Here is a 16,837-nt window from a genome sequence, read left to right on the forward strand (position 1 = left end):
ACTATTGATCTGCTACTTGAGATGCACCACTATTGATCTGCTACTTGAGATGCACCACTATTGATCTGCTACTTGAGATGCACCACTATTGGTGAGTTACTTGAGATGCACCACTATTGGTGTACGTGAAGGATTCCCCTCATTTCGCTGGTCATATAAACTTTGAGTATTTTCCATTGCACAGGGATCCCTCGCTTATATAAGATTCGGTTTTTGGGTAATCAGCTATTCCAAGAAATTTATTTTTCAAAATAATCCAGCAATCTCCCGCTGGCAATAAACGTATTAAATCACAGAATTGTAATCAAAACATCACCACAACTTGGCTCACACCTACTAAACCACCACAAAAAAGCAAGATATGACACGTGTCATCAACTGTGTGATTGTTGACACCCAGAGGGATATGGAGATGGTTACATAAGTTTTGTCTCATATAAAAGGTGGTGATTTGGTCCCGTGCAGTCCATCTGTGGCAGAGTGCAGTCCAACTCCTTCGTCTCAACCCTCAGCTGACATCGCAATGGCAGTCAGGGCTCTCAACGGGACCTGGGACCTCCAGGGGAGCGAGAACCTCCTGCCGTACGTCCAGGCCATCGGTGAGAATGTGCGGCTCTCAGTGTCACGCGCAGGGCTCGTTGTGTGCGCACACGGAGCACATGGCCCTCTGTCACATGCTCGAGTCTCAGCGGCCTGCGGTTTGTTACACGATGTATGCAACTTGACTTGTGTTTTAATCTGTTTAAAGTGTGCACTGAGTGGGATTGAACGTGCGCCTCAACAAAGAGTGCTGGGCAGGGTGTGAGAGGGTGGGGTGAGGGCAAGCTGGGGACGTAGAATTGACCTCGCCGATGGTCAATGCTGATTAAACTCATGGCTGTCTGACTGTTTTCTTCTTTGAAAGGCAATAACTTTGACGCAGTCAAAAGTGTCCTCGGTCCATCAAACAAGTACTTCCAGACCATCAGCATAGATGGGGATCACGTGACCATCGAGACCAGTACCAACATACATTCGACGGCTTTCACCGCCAAGCTGAATGCGGAAAATGAAGAAGTCACGTTGGACAACAGGAAAGTAAAGGTGGAAGGGACCTTTTTGTTACAAATATTCTACGCAACATTGTTTTGGGTTGTGTATTATATAAGTCTGCATCGAACTAGGACCCATATCCAACAGAGAGGGTCCTTGCCTCTAAACATCTGGCAGTTCAAGCAAGCCGATAACTCTGCTCAGTCATTCATCCCTCTGTGGTGATAAATTAACTATCACTTCGCCCCAATTATGTCTATGAAGGGAATAATTCTTGCTCTCTGGAGGGATTTGATCCCATCAGGGAAATGTTCAATACGAGTTCAGGTTCGCTCGTGGAGATGACGAATGTGTTTGTTGTGCATCATAGAGCATCGTGTCAGTTGACGGAGGAAAGCTGCTGCACGTGCAGAAGTGGGGAGACGCCGTGAACACCATCGTCCGCGAGGTCCGGGATGGGAAGCTCTACGCGGTGAGTGACCCCAAGCACAGAGCCCTGGGCACAGTGTCCGGCTCAGTCACTGCATCACGCACCTTGCATGGGAGAAGGGTGGGACGTGATTTGAAATGTTCCCTCTCCACACTTTTCCAAGACATTAGATAGACGAGTTACCTTTAATCCGCCGTGTGGCTTGAATGATTGCCCTTGTCAATCGGTGTGCAGCTATAAATTCCTGACTTTGATGTGAAACCGATCATGAATTTACGAATTATCGCTGAACAGCCCAAATTTAGATTATTGGTTCCCCCCGTCAGCATAGAGATGATTATTTAACCGGGTTACGCTTCCAATCACACCATTAATTATTGTTTGGCTGTTACGGTCCGTGTAAGGCACATGGAGCTGTAGCGTTGTCATAAACTAATCATCACATATGGATCATATGTCATATGTTACTTATTAATCATATATCAAAATTCACGTGCCACATCCAAATGCAAAATAACTAATTTTACGTGAAAAATTCACGCATGCCATGAATGCAAGAATCATTTTTTTATTCGGAATCATGGCATCCCAATGAATATATCATGACAGTATTGGATTGTAATTCTATATTTATACTAATAATTTGTCCTTCGTCAATCCACTGCTGGATGAAATCCTTGCCATACCATATAAGCCATGGGAGTTATTCCCGTACTTCACCGTACCACCTCAGAGGAGTCTGCTACAATGTTTACAATGCCACGTACACATTTCTCTAACCATGGTACGCGTGTTGTTTCAGACTTACAGCATCGGAAACGTGGTGATGAAGCGCTCATTTCAAAAGATCCGTTAAGTTCAAGATCTGACCGAAGACTGTTTGGCCTCTGATGGGTTACCGCATGCCTTTTGGATAACTAATTAGCTTATCAATCATTTAGCTTGTTGCTTTCGTATTGGCATTTCCACAATTTCAGACAGTGATTTTAGACACTTTAAAAACATGGCTAATCATTCCTTGGACATTCTTTTATTTGGGTGTATAAAATCTAAATTACGACTGAAATTCAGAAAAACCTGCAGACACCCCCTTAGATTATACTCGGCATATGCCACATTTCTTCTCAGCCGACAGGCGGCAGAGAAGCCCCGTTGTAACATTTGTGCCTCACAGCAAGACGTCCTTGGGTTTGTTTTATGACTTGGGTGCCTGTCTGTGTGGAGTTTGTGTGTTCTCACCTTGTTCTGCATGGGGTTTTTCCAGGTTCTCTGGTTTCCTCCCAATGATAAAACATACAACGTATATGGTTTTAGTCAAACATCCGACTATTGAAATATTTACTGAAAATTACTTAAGTTGTATCACGTACAGCAAACTTGACCCTCCTGCGAAAAACGAGGTTTTCTTGGGCGAACAAGCATAGTAAAAGTAAATATAGACATACCATAAAAATAACACCTATTAGGATGATTGTGGAATGTGTCACTGTGTGGTCGTCTAAGATGTGGAATTGTCCAATGATGCTTGCTTGGGTCCTGTATGTTACCAAGTTGCCCTTCCTTTTCCTCAATTAAATATGCTCTACAAATCAAAACGATGTTTTGTGTCTCCTCTTGAAAACCAGATAGCTATTAAAATGTTCACACCACATACTTACATTTGGTCATCCATAACACGTTCCTTCGGAGTGGGCAGGTAGGAACTTGGTTGGACAGCGCATTCGTGCACGACAGACAGACAAATAATCCCTGGTGGGGAGTGTGGAACCTGTTGTTCCTACCTGTATGTATACAAGATAACTTGACTTTAGGTAGCCAGGCAGACAGCCCCCTTAACTATCGCCCCCCCCCCTCCCTTAGGCCCCTCCCCCCTTAGGCCCCTCCCCTGACCCCCTTTCCCTTAGGCCCCTCCCCTGACCACCACCCCCCCATATCCTCAGGCCCCTCCCCTGACCCCTCTTCCCTTAGGCCCCTCCCCTGACCCCCCTTCTGTTAGGCCCCTCCCCTGAGCACCCCCCCCCCATATCCTTAGGCCCCTCCCCTGACCCCCCCTCCCTCAGGCCCCTCCGCTGACCCCCCCTCAGGCCCCTCCCCTGAGCCCCCCCCCTCAGGCCCCTCTCCTGACTCCCCCCTTCCTTAGGCCCCTCCCCTGACCCTCCTCCCTTAGGCACCTCCCCTCTCCGTACCCGGCAGTAGGTCTCCACCAATCAAAGAGCTGTTTACCTGACTCCCCCCCTTCCTTAGGCCCCTCCCCTGACCCTCCTCCCTTAGGCACCTCCCCTCTGACAGTAGGTCTCCACCAATCAAAGAGCTGTTTGTAAGGTCTCCACCAATCAAAGAGCTGTGTGTATTATATATTTATTTATGCACGACAGACAGACAGTCAGACAGACAGCTAAATAATCCCTGGTGGGCAGTGTGGAACATTGTTCCTCCCTGTATAACGTACATTTCTCAACATACATGTAAACGCTATTTGAAATGCACGGGCACGTGTCAACTGCAAGATACAGGCACACCTCGCCGAGAGCGGGGGTTACGTTCTTGGAAAATTCCGTGTTGGGCAATATTGATTTGGACAAATAGTGGAACTTATGGGGAGAATAGGGCTGCGTTCCTGGGTCCCAAATGATCACCCCCGCCCTCTCCGCCATCTTTAACCGATACGCCATGATTTCCACCCCTGTTATTGTACTCAATGTCGGTCTACATTTCTAATGTGCGTGTATACTATTTTATAGCGTGATATTTTGTTAAACACGCTCACACTTAATTGCCAGCCCGATGCTCGCACGAAAACCATGTCGCTTGAACGTTGATGATTAAACCATCTACCGACGTCTTCAACGAGTGGACGGCTAGAGAAGCATGCGGCAAAGTGAACTTCTCTGTCCTGTCGTTGAGCATGTTGACTGGGTGTCTTCAACGGCAAAAGCCATTACGGCCCGTCACTGCTGTCGAGAGATCAGCCCTGAACGTATCCCACGTCCCACCATCAGCTCTTAGACTGCGATCACAGAGACCCACAGAATCACACAGACATCCACAAGCATACACAGAGACTAACATATCTACACTCCCTTCCCCTTGGTAGCCATACCCGTGTCTGTCTGGGCAGACGAAGCAAATTGTATTCTTAACCTCACGTACATTTGCTTCTAAACTACAGTCAAACATTTCCCCACATTTCAAGCCAATTATGTTTCATGTTTGTCCAGTAACTAGAGTTGCCTTATTCTTTGGGTCTTTCGGTAAAGTCACGTAGTTAGGTTGAAAGAAAATAAAAAAAAATAACCAAAAACTACGACGTTTCGATCACAACACAAGCGATCGTCATCAGGAGGAGAAAAGAGGCAAGCTGCTGAGGCAAACGGTTTAAAGGTTTAAAATGGGCGCAGCCCAAGGGTCATACACGAAGTGAGCGGGGCTACTAATGTTAATGTGAGAGATTAGCATGTTAATGTGAGAGATTAGCATGTTAATGTGAGAGATGAGCATGTTAATGTGAGAGATGAGCATGTTAATGTGAGAGATGAGCATGTTAATGTGAGAGATTAGCATGTTAATGTGAGAGATGAGCATGTTAATGTGAGAGATTCGCATGTTAATGTGAGAGATGAGCATGTTAATGTGAGAGATTCGCATGTTAATGTGAGAGATTCGCATGTTAATGTGAGAGATTAGCATGTTAATGTGAGAGATTAGCATGTTAATGTGAGAGATTCGCATGTTAATGTGAGAGATGAGCATGTTAATGTGAGAGATTCGCATGTTAATGTGAGAGATTCGCATGTTAATGTGAGAGATGAGCATGGTAATGTGAGAGATTAGCATGTTAATGTGAGAGATGAGCATGTTAATGTGAGAGATGAGCATGTTAATGTGAGAGATTAGCATGTTAATGTGAGAGATGAGCATGTTCATGTGAGGTCGCAGAGCCACAAGTGGCTGTGTTGGTGTGAGACATTTTTACCTGTTAATGTAAAATCAGAGAGCCGAAAATCACAACTAACATCGGAAGGTGGCAGGTTGGAAACATCACAGCCAGTTATGATTTAAACTGGTTAATAACGTCGTTCCAATGATTGCTCAGTTTGTACCCATCTTCTCGGTTGAAATTGTTATTTTCTTTTAACCTAACTACGTGACTTTACCGAAAAACCCAAAAATATGAATTCCTGCTGTCAAGATTTACACAGACAAAACCCAAATATACTTCTTAGTCAACTTATAGTATATCAAAACTGTGCATTACAGTATGGGCTCCTGCGGCCGTCTGGAACGTTCTTCCTTCCGATATTAGGAAGCCACTGGAGCTTTTCACTTTGAAGTCATCATCTAGATTGAAAACGAATTCCTTTAGAACTGATTTTTGTGTTTAGTTTGTTGTCCTTCCCCTGCACCTCCGATTAGCACGATTGGCTACTGACGGTGGGAAAAGAAGTACACAATTCCTGCCGCCCAAACACAGATGCCAATTCTCGGACTGTTTGGGTCAAAGCCGGACAGATGGAAACACTCCCAGTAACCTATTGGTGCACGGTGCACGTAACATTTTCTATATATGTCAAATTATACGACTTTTGCAAATGTCTGCCTATTATGCATGAGTCCCCACATGAGTGGCATAACCTTTAAGGTGAGCCTATACACGGTGATTCACTCCCCTCTTGGGTAGGAATCCAATGTCCTTGCAGAGCGATGGTGGAGACGCCTCTCTTTAATTACAGGACTGCATTTCGAAAAAAACAGCCGAGTCATTCTGACAAACTCTTTTCACAAACCGAGCAGCGGTTTGTAACCGCAGATTTCCATGAAGTGTTTTTTTTAAGCACGAATAAAACATATTCACATTTGTTTTTGCACCAACAATTGTACATTTTTTTTATGAAAGAAGTTTAGGGTATTTTCATAAAGCAGCTTCATGTATATACTGTACTAGTTAAGTACTGAATACAGTGGAGTGGAGTAGATGTACATTATCACACTGCGCATCGTTTATTTTATGAGTACAGTAGAGTATACAGTATGTTTTAACAGGAGTTGCCTTTTCAGTTCTTGCAGCACTTGCCCCAACAGTCTGTGAAGGCTATCCAGTAGTGGGATCTTTGTCTCTTATTGAAGTACTGTTCAGAAAAAAATCCAAATGTGTTCCAATTATCCGCGAATCCTTGTAATTCGCGAATTTTGCGGATTGAAAACGCTTCGCAGACCTTAACCGCGACTCGTACACAAATGAGCACCTCCACCAAAATATTGTTACCACTTGGTTTGAGAAGCTTTGCATGGCTGTACCAGAGGAATGTACATATGGTACAGGTACGATGGTAGGCTGGTCGATGCCCGGGTGCGGTCAAGGGATGGCTCCCTACTTGCTCATCCTGCATGCTGATGATCTGCTCATTGCTGCTCACTCGGAGAAAGAGTTGGAGGTTCTGCTGCAGAACCTGCAGCGTTGCCACTCAGTGGGAGAGCCTTGCCCACCATCGCTGCTCAAAGACCCTGCCCGTGTACTTGATGTCATCAAACACTCCAGGGGAAACCAAAAACCCAAGCTAAAGGCTAATCTAACTGGCAGTGAGTCACACTGGGTGCACCCCGTGTTAGAGATCACCTCTGCGTATGTCAAAGAACGGTGGGTCTTGTTTCTAGTTATAGTATATCAAAAACTACAGTTTAGCACGTAGGCTTAGACTCACTGCAGACGACGACTTGCCTCCAATATTTTCCTTCTCTGCAAAGTGACTGAAAACACATTTTGAGATTTTAATGTGCATTGTTATATATAAAATGTGAATTGTTTCATATATATATAAACAGTATTAATACATTCTTCAAAAAAATTACAAAAACTTAAATGTTATGTTTAGAAAATGTAAACAAATATAAAGCTCACCATAATAAAGCACAACTTTATACACATTAATTCCAAGCCTGCTCTCAAGACAACTAATTGCAGCCGGGAATTGATTCAAAGGAGACACGTACTGTGCTCCAGAATTACATGAAAAGTTGGCTAAAGCCATACTTTAATGTTTTTTAAAGCTGTTTCTTTTCATGCACTTTCTATGGCAAATCTTTTAGCTGTCTCAAATGACATGGTCACGTGTCCAAAAGCGTTATCATCCTGATGCCAATACTGTAATAGTGTAATGTGAGCCATACTTCACCCGACAGCACCCACATGACTCCGAGATGTTATAGACAATGGGACTAGGGTAAATACAAACCCAGCAGATGTTCGTGAGAGCGATCACGTTGCTCGGCGGTGGTGCAGTGGTTAGCGCTACGCTGCGCTACGAACCTGGTGACCTGGGTTCGATTCCCGCTGACGGCCAACACACAGTGACGATTATTTGAACCGGTCCTGGGCCTCCCCTAGGTCGACTCAGCCTCAAATGAGTACCTGGTGCGATGTGTAAACATCGCCACTGGGGAGACAAAGGCGGTCGGGCGTGGTGTTGGCCACTCACCCCCTCGTGTGCCGTGCCGGCTTTCATAGGTACTCGCTAACAGCACTTGCCCCTACAGTCTGTTAAGGCTATACGGGGGATCCTTGTCTTTTTTTCTCGGCTATATTTTGAAATAACAACAAAACAAGGTTTCATGGGTCCAGGACACTCAGAGTATAGCCTCTGACTATTTGTGTTATAATGTAATACCATACAATAGTGGCAAGCACGTTCTCGTCACTGTCCTCTGTTTCAGGTTGCAGAACTCGACACCAGGATGCATTATGCATTGTTACTGGACATAGATCTTGCACAGTACAGAATTTCCTAGGTTACACAATCTCCTGATATCTAGTTCCCATTTGCACATCCTTTGTAAACTAAAGTTGCTACCACATCAAAGCTTTAGTGGTAAGTCGCACTTCGTGTCGTTGTCGTCTGTCGCAGGCCGGTGTTGGGAAGACCCCACGACTCGCTCGGGGTGCGCATCTTCACACAATACAGAAGTTCAATTCTTCAAAGGAACAAAGTTAAAACAAAGAGGATGAAACAATGTGTGCGCTATGTCGACGCTGTATAGTTTCCATATACTGTAGAGCATTTGTGTCAATCCACTGCTGGACGGCGACCTCCTCGTGGCGTGCGGTCTGCGGGGTTATGTGGACATACTTCACCACACGTGGAACATTGCCGCGCTCGCAAGCACAACGAGGGGGTGGTGACAGTGGAGAACGTCGAGAGGAAGCGAAAATATTAAATGTGGCACAGAGTTGACGCGGGTGGTTCGCTGCAGGTGTAGAACGCTCAGTCAGAACGAGGTTGGTGTTGCGAGTCGTGAGAGGCAGGGCCACTGATTTTCTCTGCTTCGAGACGAACGGTTCGGTTCATCTCACGAGGTAATCACCTTGGAGGTGGCCGTGTGGCTCAGAGGTCGGAGCGCTGAGATGCTGAGCTGCTGCTGCTTCTGCTGAGATGCTGCTGCTGAGATGCTGCTGCTGCTGAGATGCTGCTTCTGCTGAGATGCTACTACTGAGATGCTGCTGCTGCCTTTGAATCTGGGCTGATGCAGCCGCGTGTGAGGGAACCAGCCTCATTCAGTCAAGCGAGTTCGTGGTCAATTGCAGCAGACGTACAAGGCACGACGGATTCGCAATAATTAAGTCTATTAAAAATGTCTCTTACTGTGCTGTGCAATATGACCTTTCTAACATTGGAGACAAAACCTTTCATTTGTAAAATAACCTCTCACACATCAGTGACACATAGCCTTTCAGGTAAGGTTACCCCGTATGTTTTTCCACTCTGCTTTTTGTTTTTATAATAAACCGTCATCAGCCTTGTATTCCATGTATCGTGTTGAACGCGTTTGGTTTAATTGTGGTTTCTAATAATGGACGGATATGGTGGAAGGCCTCTCGTGGCCTTGCGACTCAACGTCGTTGAAAGTGACGTCCTTGCAGTCTGGCGATCGAGGGATCCGTTGCAATCAGGTTGCGATGGAGGCAGAAATAGAATAACCAGAGCTATTGTGTGATGATGATCGACGGGCGATTGAGACATCGGCCCCCGAGGCGAGGTCAACAGAGGACGCGCCCACTGGGAGGAAGAAGCCGGTGAAGCATTATCAAGGGACACAGGCTGCTGCTGAAGAGGCTGTCGACTTGTGGAGAGGTAGCGGCCCGAAGGGGATCCGAGTGTGCAATGGAAAATGCCATTTAAAGGTTTTATCTTACGGGCCTATTTCTACAAACCGACACCGCACGGGATTGACGACTGCTGTGTGTACGGCAAATGGTGCACAGACTGTGCACATGAGGTGGTGTCATGTTTTGTATGCAAGCAATGTGCGCGGGACACTTTTATTATCACACACAGGCACATACAGGTGGAGACCCTATCTAACATACCGTACATCAAAGTCAATTTACTTTGTACAGTACAATAAATCCACATTTGTATGTGAATGACAGGAATATGTCATCACATGCACATACCGCAAGCAATCAATTCTAGACCTGCCCACGTTGGTCTGCACAAATTGGTAACCCTCCCAGGCCATCGTGATAAACAGTTCAGGGTCAATTGTGTTTGCAAGCACTCCGTTGTATATTCAGTAACGTACAATGTGTCAACCTTCCACAGGGCCATTGAGAAGCGTGCAGGGTTGTCGCACTGTGTTGGCTCAGTGCGTAGAGATGGGCAATGGCAGTGGTTAAACCAAATGAAAACGTTAACATGATGTCCTGCTCATAAGCATCATTCCCTCTTTACAGCCATTAGCCAGTGGTGGAAACTCCACATTCTTATGTCGTCGATGAGTAAATGTATAGGACAACCACTGTTGACTGCCCCACAAAGTGGTACTCATTTTATTGACCCAGGAGGGATGATGAGCGGAGTCATTGAGTCAACCACCAACCAGGATTTAAACTCGAAACCTGACCCCTCATAATTATTTTATAAATGTATACACTGCAATGTATTGTCCGTGTGTATCTATTGAAAGAGATACAGTGTTACGAAATGTAAGACTGTTATTTAATATTGCATTGTACCTCTAACCGGCTGCTTTGTGTTGTGGTTACAGACGACCTTGACGCACAATCTGAAGGTCATGGGTTCAACACCTGCCAATGGGCAATTCAGCCCTGCATCACTCGCGGGATTAGAAGAAGTATCATCTTGTGAGAAGTCAACAGGAGTACCTTGATCGACTGGCCCCCGCCAAATGAATGTGAAATGTCCACCATTTGCTCACGACTGTAAATGAGGACAATTCACTACCTCACATTCCGGTGATGGAGATGCGTTGACTTTTTGCCGTCGATTCCATGCTTGCCCCTGATATCTCTGTAATTGAGACGTTATAATTTCTCATTGCTGACTGGGTCCCATTTTTATCCGTGTCATCTCAGACAAGGGGAATTTGTATTACATACACACATATTGATGTGCTAAGCAATCAAAGCGATTTTACAGAATAACTTCCTGTTGCCACCTGTCCCGGTATGACCACGGACAGCCCGAGTGCTAATCTAGATTTTAAGTTTGTTACTATTATTATATAGTCCAAGTACTGGCGTCTGTACGTCGCCAACCGTGTTCATCGGACGTACGAATGTGTGCAGTGGAACCAGATAACTCAGAATCCTGCCATGCATTTGGTTACCAGAGCACTGACTGAATTTGAGATCGCATTGGGAATATAGTCACCTCATTGTGAGTGGAAACCTGTCGTGTAGAAAAACAGCTCAGTCAAAAGGAAAGGCGCAGCCCTGCAATTGCTGGCTCACGCCACTGCTGGCAGAAGGCCTCCGCTGCAGAGAGCTCGAGAGAGGCCCTCTAGGGGGCTATTTGGTCTCTCTGACTCGCTCTCTCTCTTCCAGAGGGAGTGCGTTACAAGTTGAAAATCTTACTATTATTATATAGAACACATTTCATAACCTAAACAGATGCGTTTTATGTGAGCAAGGTATCTGTGTGATTTATATGTGCCCTATACGTATACATTTACAAAGAAAGGTTTACGAGTCTTCAGGATTTTCATCTGCGGATCTGTCAACAATGAACAAATCTTCCGTTCGAGGAATGTGTCACTAAGTGGATGATGCACAAACTGTTGATCAGCCAATATCAGACCCCATGGTATAAAGTGGTGTCTCTCAATCTTACCCACTCAGTTTGGCCTCTGTATGTGCTGTGAAGAAGGATCATTACCCGCCTATTATACACAATTCCTTTAAGGCCACAGTGTTATTGCTGAATGTTTGTGTCCTACATTGTGCAGCACTTTCAACAACAACAGCAGCAGCACAATCACCCACGTGTTGGTCTCCAGTCACATGACACGAGCCCCTCCCCTCACACCCCCGCCAGGTCACGTGGCTCCGTGCCCGACTATATAAGCGCGAGGCGGTGGCACCGCTCCCACACGAAGACGATGGCGGCAGCAGCGTCGCAGGGTGCGGGCGCGATGAGGTCGTTCTACGAGCTGTCGGCCAAGACGCTGGGCGGAGAGCTGGTCAACTTCTCGCGCTACCGCGGCAAGGTGGTGCTCATCGAGAACGTGGCGTCCCTCTGAGGCACGACCACCAGGGACTTCACCCAGCTGAACGAGCTGCAGGGCCGCTACGGCGCCCAGGGGCTCGCGGTGCTCGGCTTCCCCTGCAACCAGTTCGGCCACCAGGTATGATGGGGTGGGAGGTGTTTGACCAAACTTAACGTGGGTTTTGAGGATTGGTGAAGCGGTGGCCCTGGGCCGCTTCAAAGCACACTCGACACTGATGTTAGCCGGACAGAGCGCATCCGCGTCCACATCGATAGGAACACGTGTTGTTTTGTTTGTCTGACCAGACATTTGCCTATGATTAAATCGTCCGGAATGCGCCCGGTTTTATCGCGACAAGGCGGCTATTGTGCCATGTTGGTGACTCATCGCACGTGTCCGTTACACATGACGCTCTCCTTGGTCTTGGATTCCCACCCCGTCTGATTTATCTTGAGCTAAGCAAGGTTGAGCCGCGATTGCGTTTTAATGGGCGACCACCTTGCCATGTGTGATCGTACAGCACTGGCTTGGGACTGAACATGACCACCCGGCAAGAAAGCAGCAGGTGTTAATATAAATAAACACCCATCGCAAGGCATCTTGATACTGGCAAAAGTGTCCCATAGATATGACCACCTACTTTTCCAAAGAGCGGTCAGAACAAGGACTTAAAATGTCTCCATAAACCTGTTTACTTTTTGCATTATGTGAACTTGGTTGTGATCACCTGCTCTCCAAATAGACGTTTTGTTACGGAATATCCATGAGAAGAAATCTCCCGTAGCACTTTTTAAAATGTTTAAGTACTGTACATTGATATTTTAACACTAGCTTCTTTGCCCGTCCAAGGACGGAAGCTGTAATATTTACGAAAAAATGGAGCCGAGTATAATTGTATCTTGTGTAAATTTAATGGCAGTGAATCTTGCACGAGTATATCATCAGACACTTCACTGCATTTCACTGTAGCACTGTATTAATGGCAGTGATTCTGGCACAAAACTATATCCTAAAACACCTCCCTTCACGTCACTGTAGCACTATATATATAACTGACCTTCAATTTGTTCAAATTCACTGCTCTGATACTTAATTCTCTTCTGCTTTCGGTCGCTGGGCTTGAAATAAATTGGAAATCGATAAAATATCTGAAAAATCACCGAGAAATGTCTATTTTACCACAATGTATAAGCATAAATTAAACTTGCCTTTTGTCTCAAGTGCTGAAGAAATGAATAAAGACACCAAATCCATTTTGTTGCTGGATCTAATTATTTGTTAGATTCACTTTCAATAAAGAAACGTCAAACTTAAAGCGAATTTGCGGAAAAAAATGCGTGAGTATAAAAATCCACCCGCTAATATTAATGATGGGGGGAGGGGGGGGCATGTGGAGTGATGTCACGTGCGGGACACAGACATTCTTGGCTCCTAGTAATAAATCAGGATTTATTTTACTGCAGTCATCTGAGTGCTTGCAAGAATAGTTATTGGCAGTTAAACTGTATTGTAAATACCAGTGAAGTGTTCCTTTGCATATTACTAAATGCTTCTATTTGCATGCATTTACACAGTGGAGAGGGAAGTGTAATGCATATTAAATACACCTTTGGACATTGAGTCAATGTTACCCAATGTCGTTGCATTCCAGGTTGAACAAAGGTGCGGTTTCTTGACCACATAGCAGTAGCCTGGTACATTGCTAAAAATGCATGGTTGTGGTTTTACTCCTCAGACCTCTGTCATTCGTGATGAACTTTGGAATGCCGTTTTGGTTCAAAGGCATATCTTGGCCTCAAGTCTATTAATCATTAAACTCCTAATGGTGGAGTTTATGACAAGACTTGGTTGTTCGTAAGACTTTTATTGAAACATTGGAGGTAGGAGTCGAAGACCTGGTAAAGCCCATTGGGGCGAGACCCCTCTTTGTCAGAGTGGCCTTGGGTAAATTAATTGTCTGAATTTTTAAATGCACCTCCGATTTAGCACAATTGGCTACGAAAGAGGTTATACATACAAACGTTTTTTTATGGTCCGTTAATCTTTTTAGTTAACGAGGTTTTGCACACTACCAGTACAGAGCACTAAAGCACGAGGCAATATAGAACGGCTAACATACTTAAAAGATAACCTGTTACAGCTGGATAATATATTTCTTTTTCTTAAAATAATAAACATTTAGGTTGAGGGTAAATGTCACTCCAAGGTATGAGTTTAAAGCCGTGTAGCATCTATTACGATGTTGCTCTGCAAAAAAACAGACTTACCATGCCTTGCCAGGGAGAGGTAGCTCCCAATGAAAGGACATTCATTCAAATCCGTATTTATTGGTATTGGAATTTACTTGTTTTTTAAACTTGCTTAAAGTTTTAGACAGTTGATTTTTCTTCAGGTTGTTTATAGTAAGAGTGCAATTAATAAACATGACGAAATCTAATATCGTGAAGGCAATGTGCATCAATGCAGTCGTATTGTTGGCCCATCCCCTTGCTGTAATTAATGGTCGTTGTGGTAGACTTTCCACATTGTTGCGGTGAAACCAGCCTCGCCCACTTACCCCCCCATTATATTTCAGAGGCCTCTGGGGACATACAAAATATATTATTATATGCAAGTTCATATGAGGTGAATACACATCGTAGGGGCTAAAACCCATCTGTTGTTGCTAACCAATACAGCATGTTATTGTATTGCCATTTACAATTTTGCATTATAATTCATTTGGTTCTGTTGACCTAAAACCATCACGTTAATATTACAGTTACATAAATGCATGTGTGTGTATACATGTTTTATTTGTGAATGAGTGGTGACTTGGTATTTCTTGTGGTGTGCGATTGTGTGTGCATGCTGTAGGAGAACTCCCAGAACGAGGAGATCCTGAACACCCTGAAGTATGTGCGTCCAGGCAGTGGCTACGAGCCCAACTTCACCATGTTCGCCAAGTGCGAGGTGAACGGCAAGGATACACACCCAGTCTTTGAGTTCATCAAGGAGAAGCTTCCCCTGCCATCCGATGATCCCGTCTCCTTCCTGCAAGACCCCAAGCACATCATTTGGAGCCCGGTTTCACGCTCTGACATCGCGTGGAATTTTGAGAAGTTCCTGATCGGGCCTGACGGGCAGCCTTTCAAGCGCTACAGCAAGAAGTTTCAGACCATCAACATTGAGGAAGACCTCAAGTTTCTGCTGAAGCAAGTTAAATAGCTTATGGCTAGGTTAACCTTCATTTTGTACTAGCGGTGTAGGCATGTTTCAAGCCTCTGGCAGTGTGTGCCCTACTGAAGATATTAGAAATGCCACTTTGTGAAAACTTCCTTCAAAATTTTAACGAGGGAAGTTTGAGGTCCTGTAGCAGATCTAATGTCTCATGTTTTTGGCATACCTGATCCATACAAGCTTGTCTTCTATATGTGCCTAGCAATAAATGTAATGCCGTTGTCTGCATTCTATGTGTAAGTTTGTTTTTGTTATCTGTTGGTGTCTGTTATACATTGTTGCAATTTTATATTGGGAAATATCTGGGCAAGATTTGGAAATAATTTTTGATTGTGAAGCAGATGTTGGCTCCCAACGATGTCCCGTGCTTTGATAAAGGCTGACTTGCAACATGCCCAGCTGCCACAACATATCCCTGAAAAAACACAAGTACCTGTGCACAGACGTGTTCCAGTTTCCATTCCGTCTGTCAACGTGCTTGGGAAGGTTTTGTCATTTGCCCACTATGGAGGGCAGGGGGTGTAGCACGTCCACAGTTTGGTGCCCATTTGGATCAGATGGTGGCATGGTTGGTTTAGTAATTTTTGTTTCTTGATAGTCAAGCGAGTCATGTCCGGACCAGGCTATGAACTAGAAACCTTCCAATTGGGGGGAAAAGGCTGGGTGTTCACACCATGAAGGAATGGCAGCCAAACTCGAGAGCACCTCGACTGAGGAGATATTGATGAGATCGAATTGTGTGCAGGAGCTATGCGGATGGTTGCATTGCAGGATTGTGAAACTCAGCCAAACCAGTGGATTGAGTGGCTGATCTTCATACCAAACGAATGCAATAAAATGAATAATTGTACAACATTGCACAACTATACAATATGTGGTCCTTTCAGGATAAATTTTCTGAATGGTACTTATGAGATTAAGGGTTGCTGTGCTATCTATTTCATTATTGGATTTTGCTCCTTAATACATCCGGCTCTCAGCCACCAGTGTGATCAATACAGTACACGACAGTAAAATAACTGCACAAGACAACGCGGTGAAATACACCAACACATGATCTCCTGTGGTAATATTTACGTTCATATTAATCTTATCGGGCTTCAGGGTTTTATCTGAGACTCGGCCCGTGATATCTACAACTTCTCATGCTGTTACCATGACACATTGGTACAGTCTAAGGCAAGTACAGCTCTGTCCACTGCTGAATGACCTCTCCACGTTGTGGAGAGATTGCAGACGTTGACATACTTCCCCACGATGATCATTGCAAATTGGTGAAGGTGTGAAGTAGAGATAAGAATATTGTTACTGAAGAAATCCGATGAGCTCTATACATCTTGTTTTCATAGATGTCCATAGCACGGTACTGCTCTGATGATACAAGGCCTTTAATGCAACACAAGGAGGAACCATGTCACGAGACATTTTACCCAGCGTTAAGCATAGAAAACTAAAGCCGGATCCTTAACACGTCTGAAATCCTCCCCCAAAAAATCTGCATCGAGTCCTTGTCCCAGAAAGTCGCGATTTGTCACTGTCCACTGACATTTAGTCTCGAGAGAAATCCAAAACGCCTTTATATCGAGAAACACGCTGGCGCAGGTGGGCAACATTGAACGGGGTACTTTGCTGCTGGTTGCCACCCAGTGGAGTTCA

General features: G+C 44.9%; 2 protein-coding genes across 2 annotated transcripts; both read left to right on the forward strand.

Annotated features, from left to right (window-relative positions):
• The first annotated feature begins 523 nt into the window (after positions 1-523).
• Positions 524-2,318, forward strand: LOC144944404 (fatty acid-binding protein, heart-like). Its single transcript, XM_078872543.1, has 4 exons — positions 524-599; positions 905-1,077; positions 1,403-1,504; positions 2,265-2,318. Exons 1-4 carry the CDS (start codon positions 524-526, stop codon positions 2,316-2,318), a joined length of 405 nt encoding a protein of 134 aa, XP_078728669.1.
• Positions 2,319-11,826: 9,508 nt separating this feature from the next.
• Positions 11,827-15,669, forward strand: LOC144944425 (glutathione peroxidase 2-like). The gene is made up of 2 exons (XM_078872564.1): positions 11,827-12,100; positions 14,819-15,669. The coding sequence occupies exons 1-2, from the start codon at positions 11,855-11,857 to the stop codon at positions 15,167-15,169; spliced, it is 597 nt and encodes a 198-aa protein (XP_078728690.1). The 5' UTR covers positions 11,827-11,854; the 3' UTR covers positions 15,170-15,669.
• The last annotated feature ends 1,168 nt before the right edge of the window (positions 15,670-16,837 follow it).

Source organism: Lampetra fluviatilis, chromosome 34, assembly GCF_964198595.1.
Source record: "Lampetra fluviatilis chromosome 34, kcLamFluv1.1, whole genome shotgun sequence".
Classification (NCBI taxonomy): Eukaryota; Metazoa; Chordata; class Hyperoartia; order Petromyzontiformes; family Petromyzontidae; genus Lampetra; species Lampetra fluviatilis.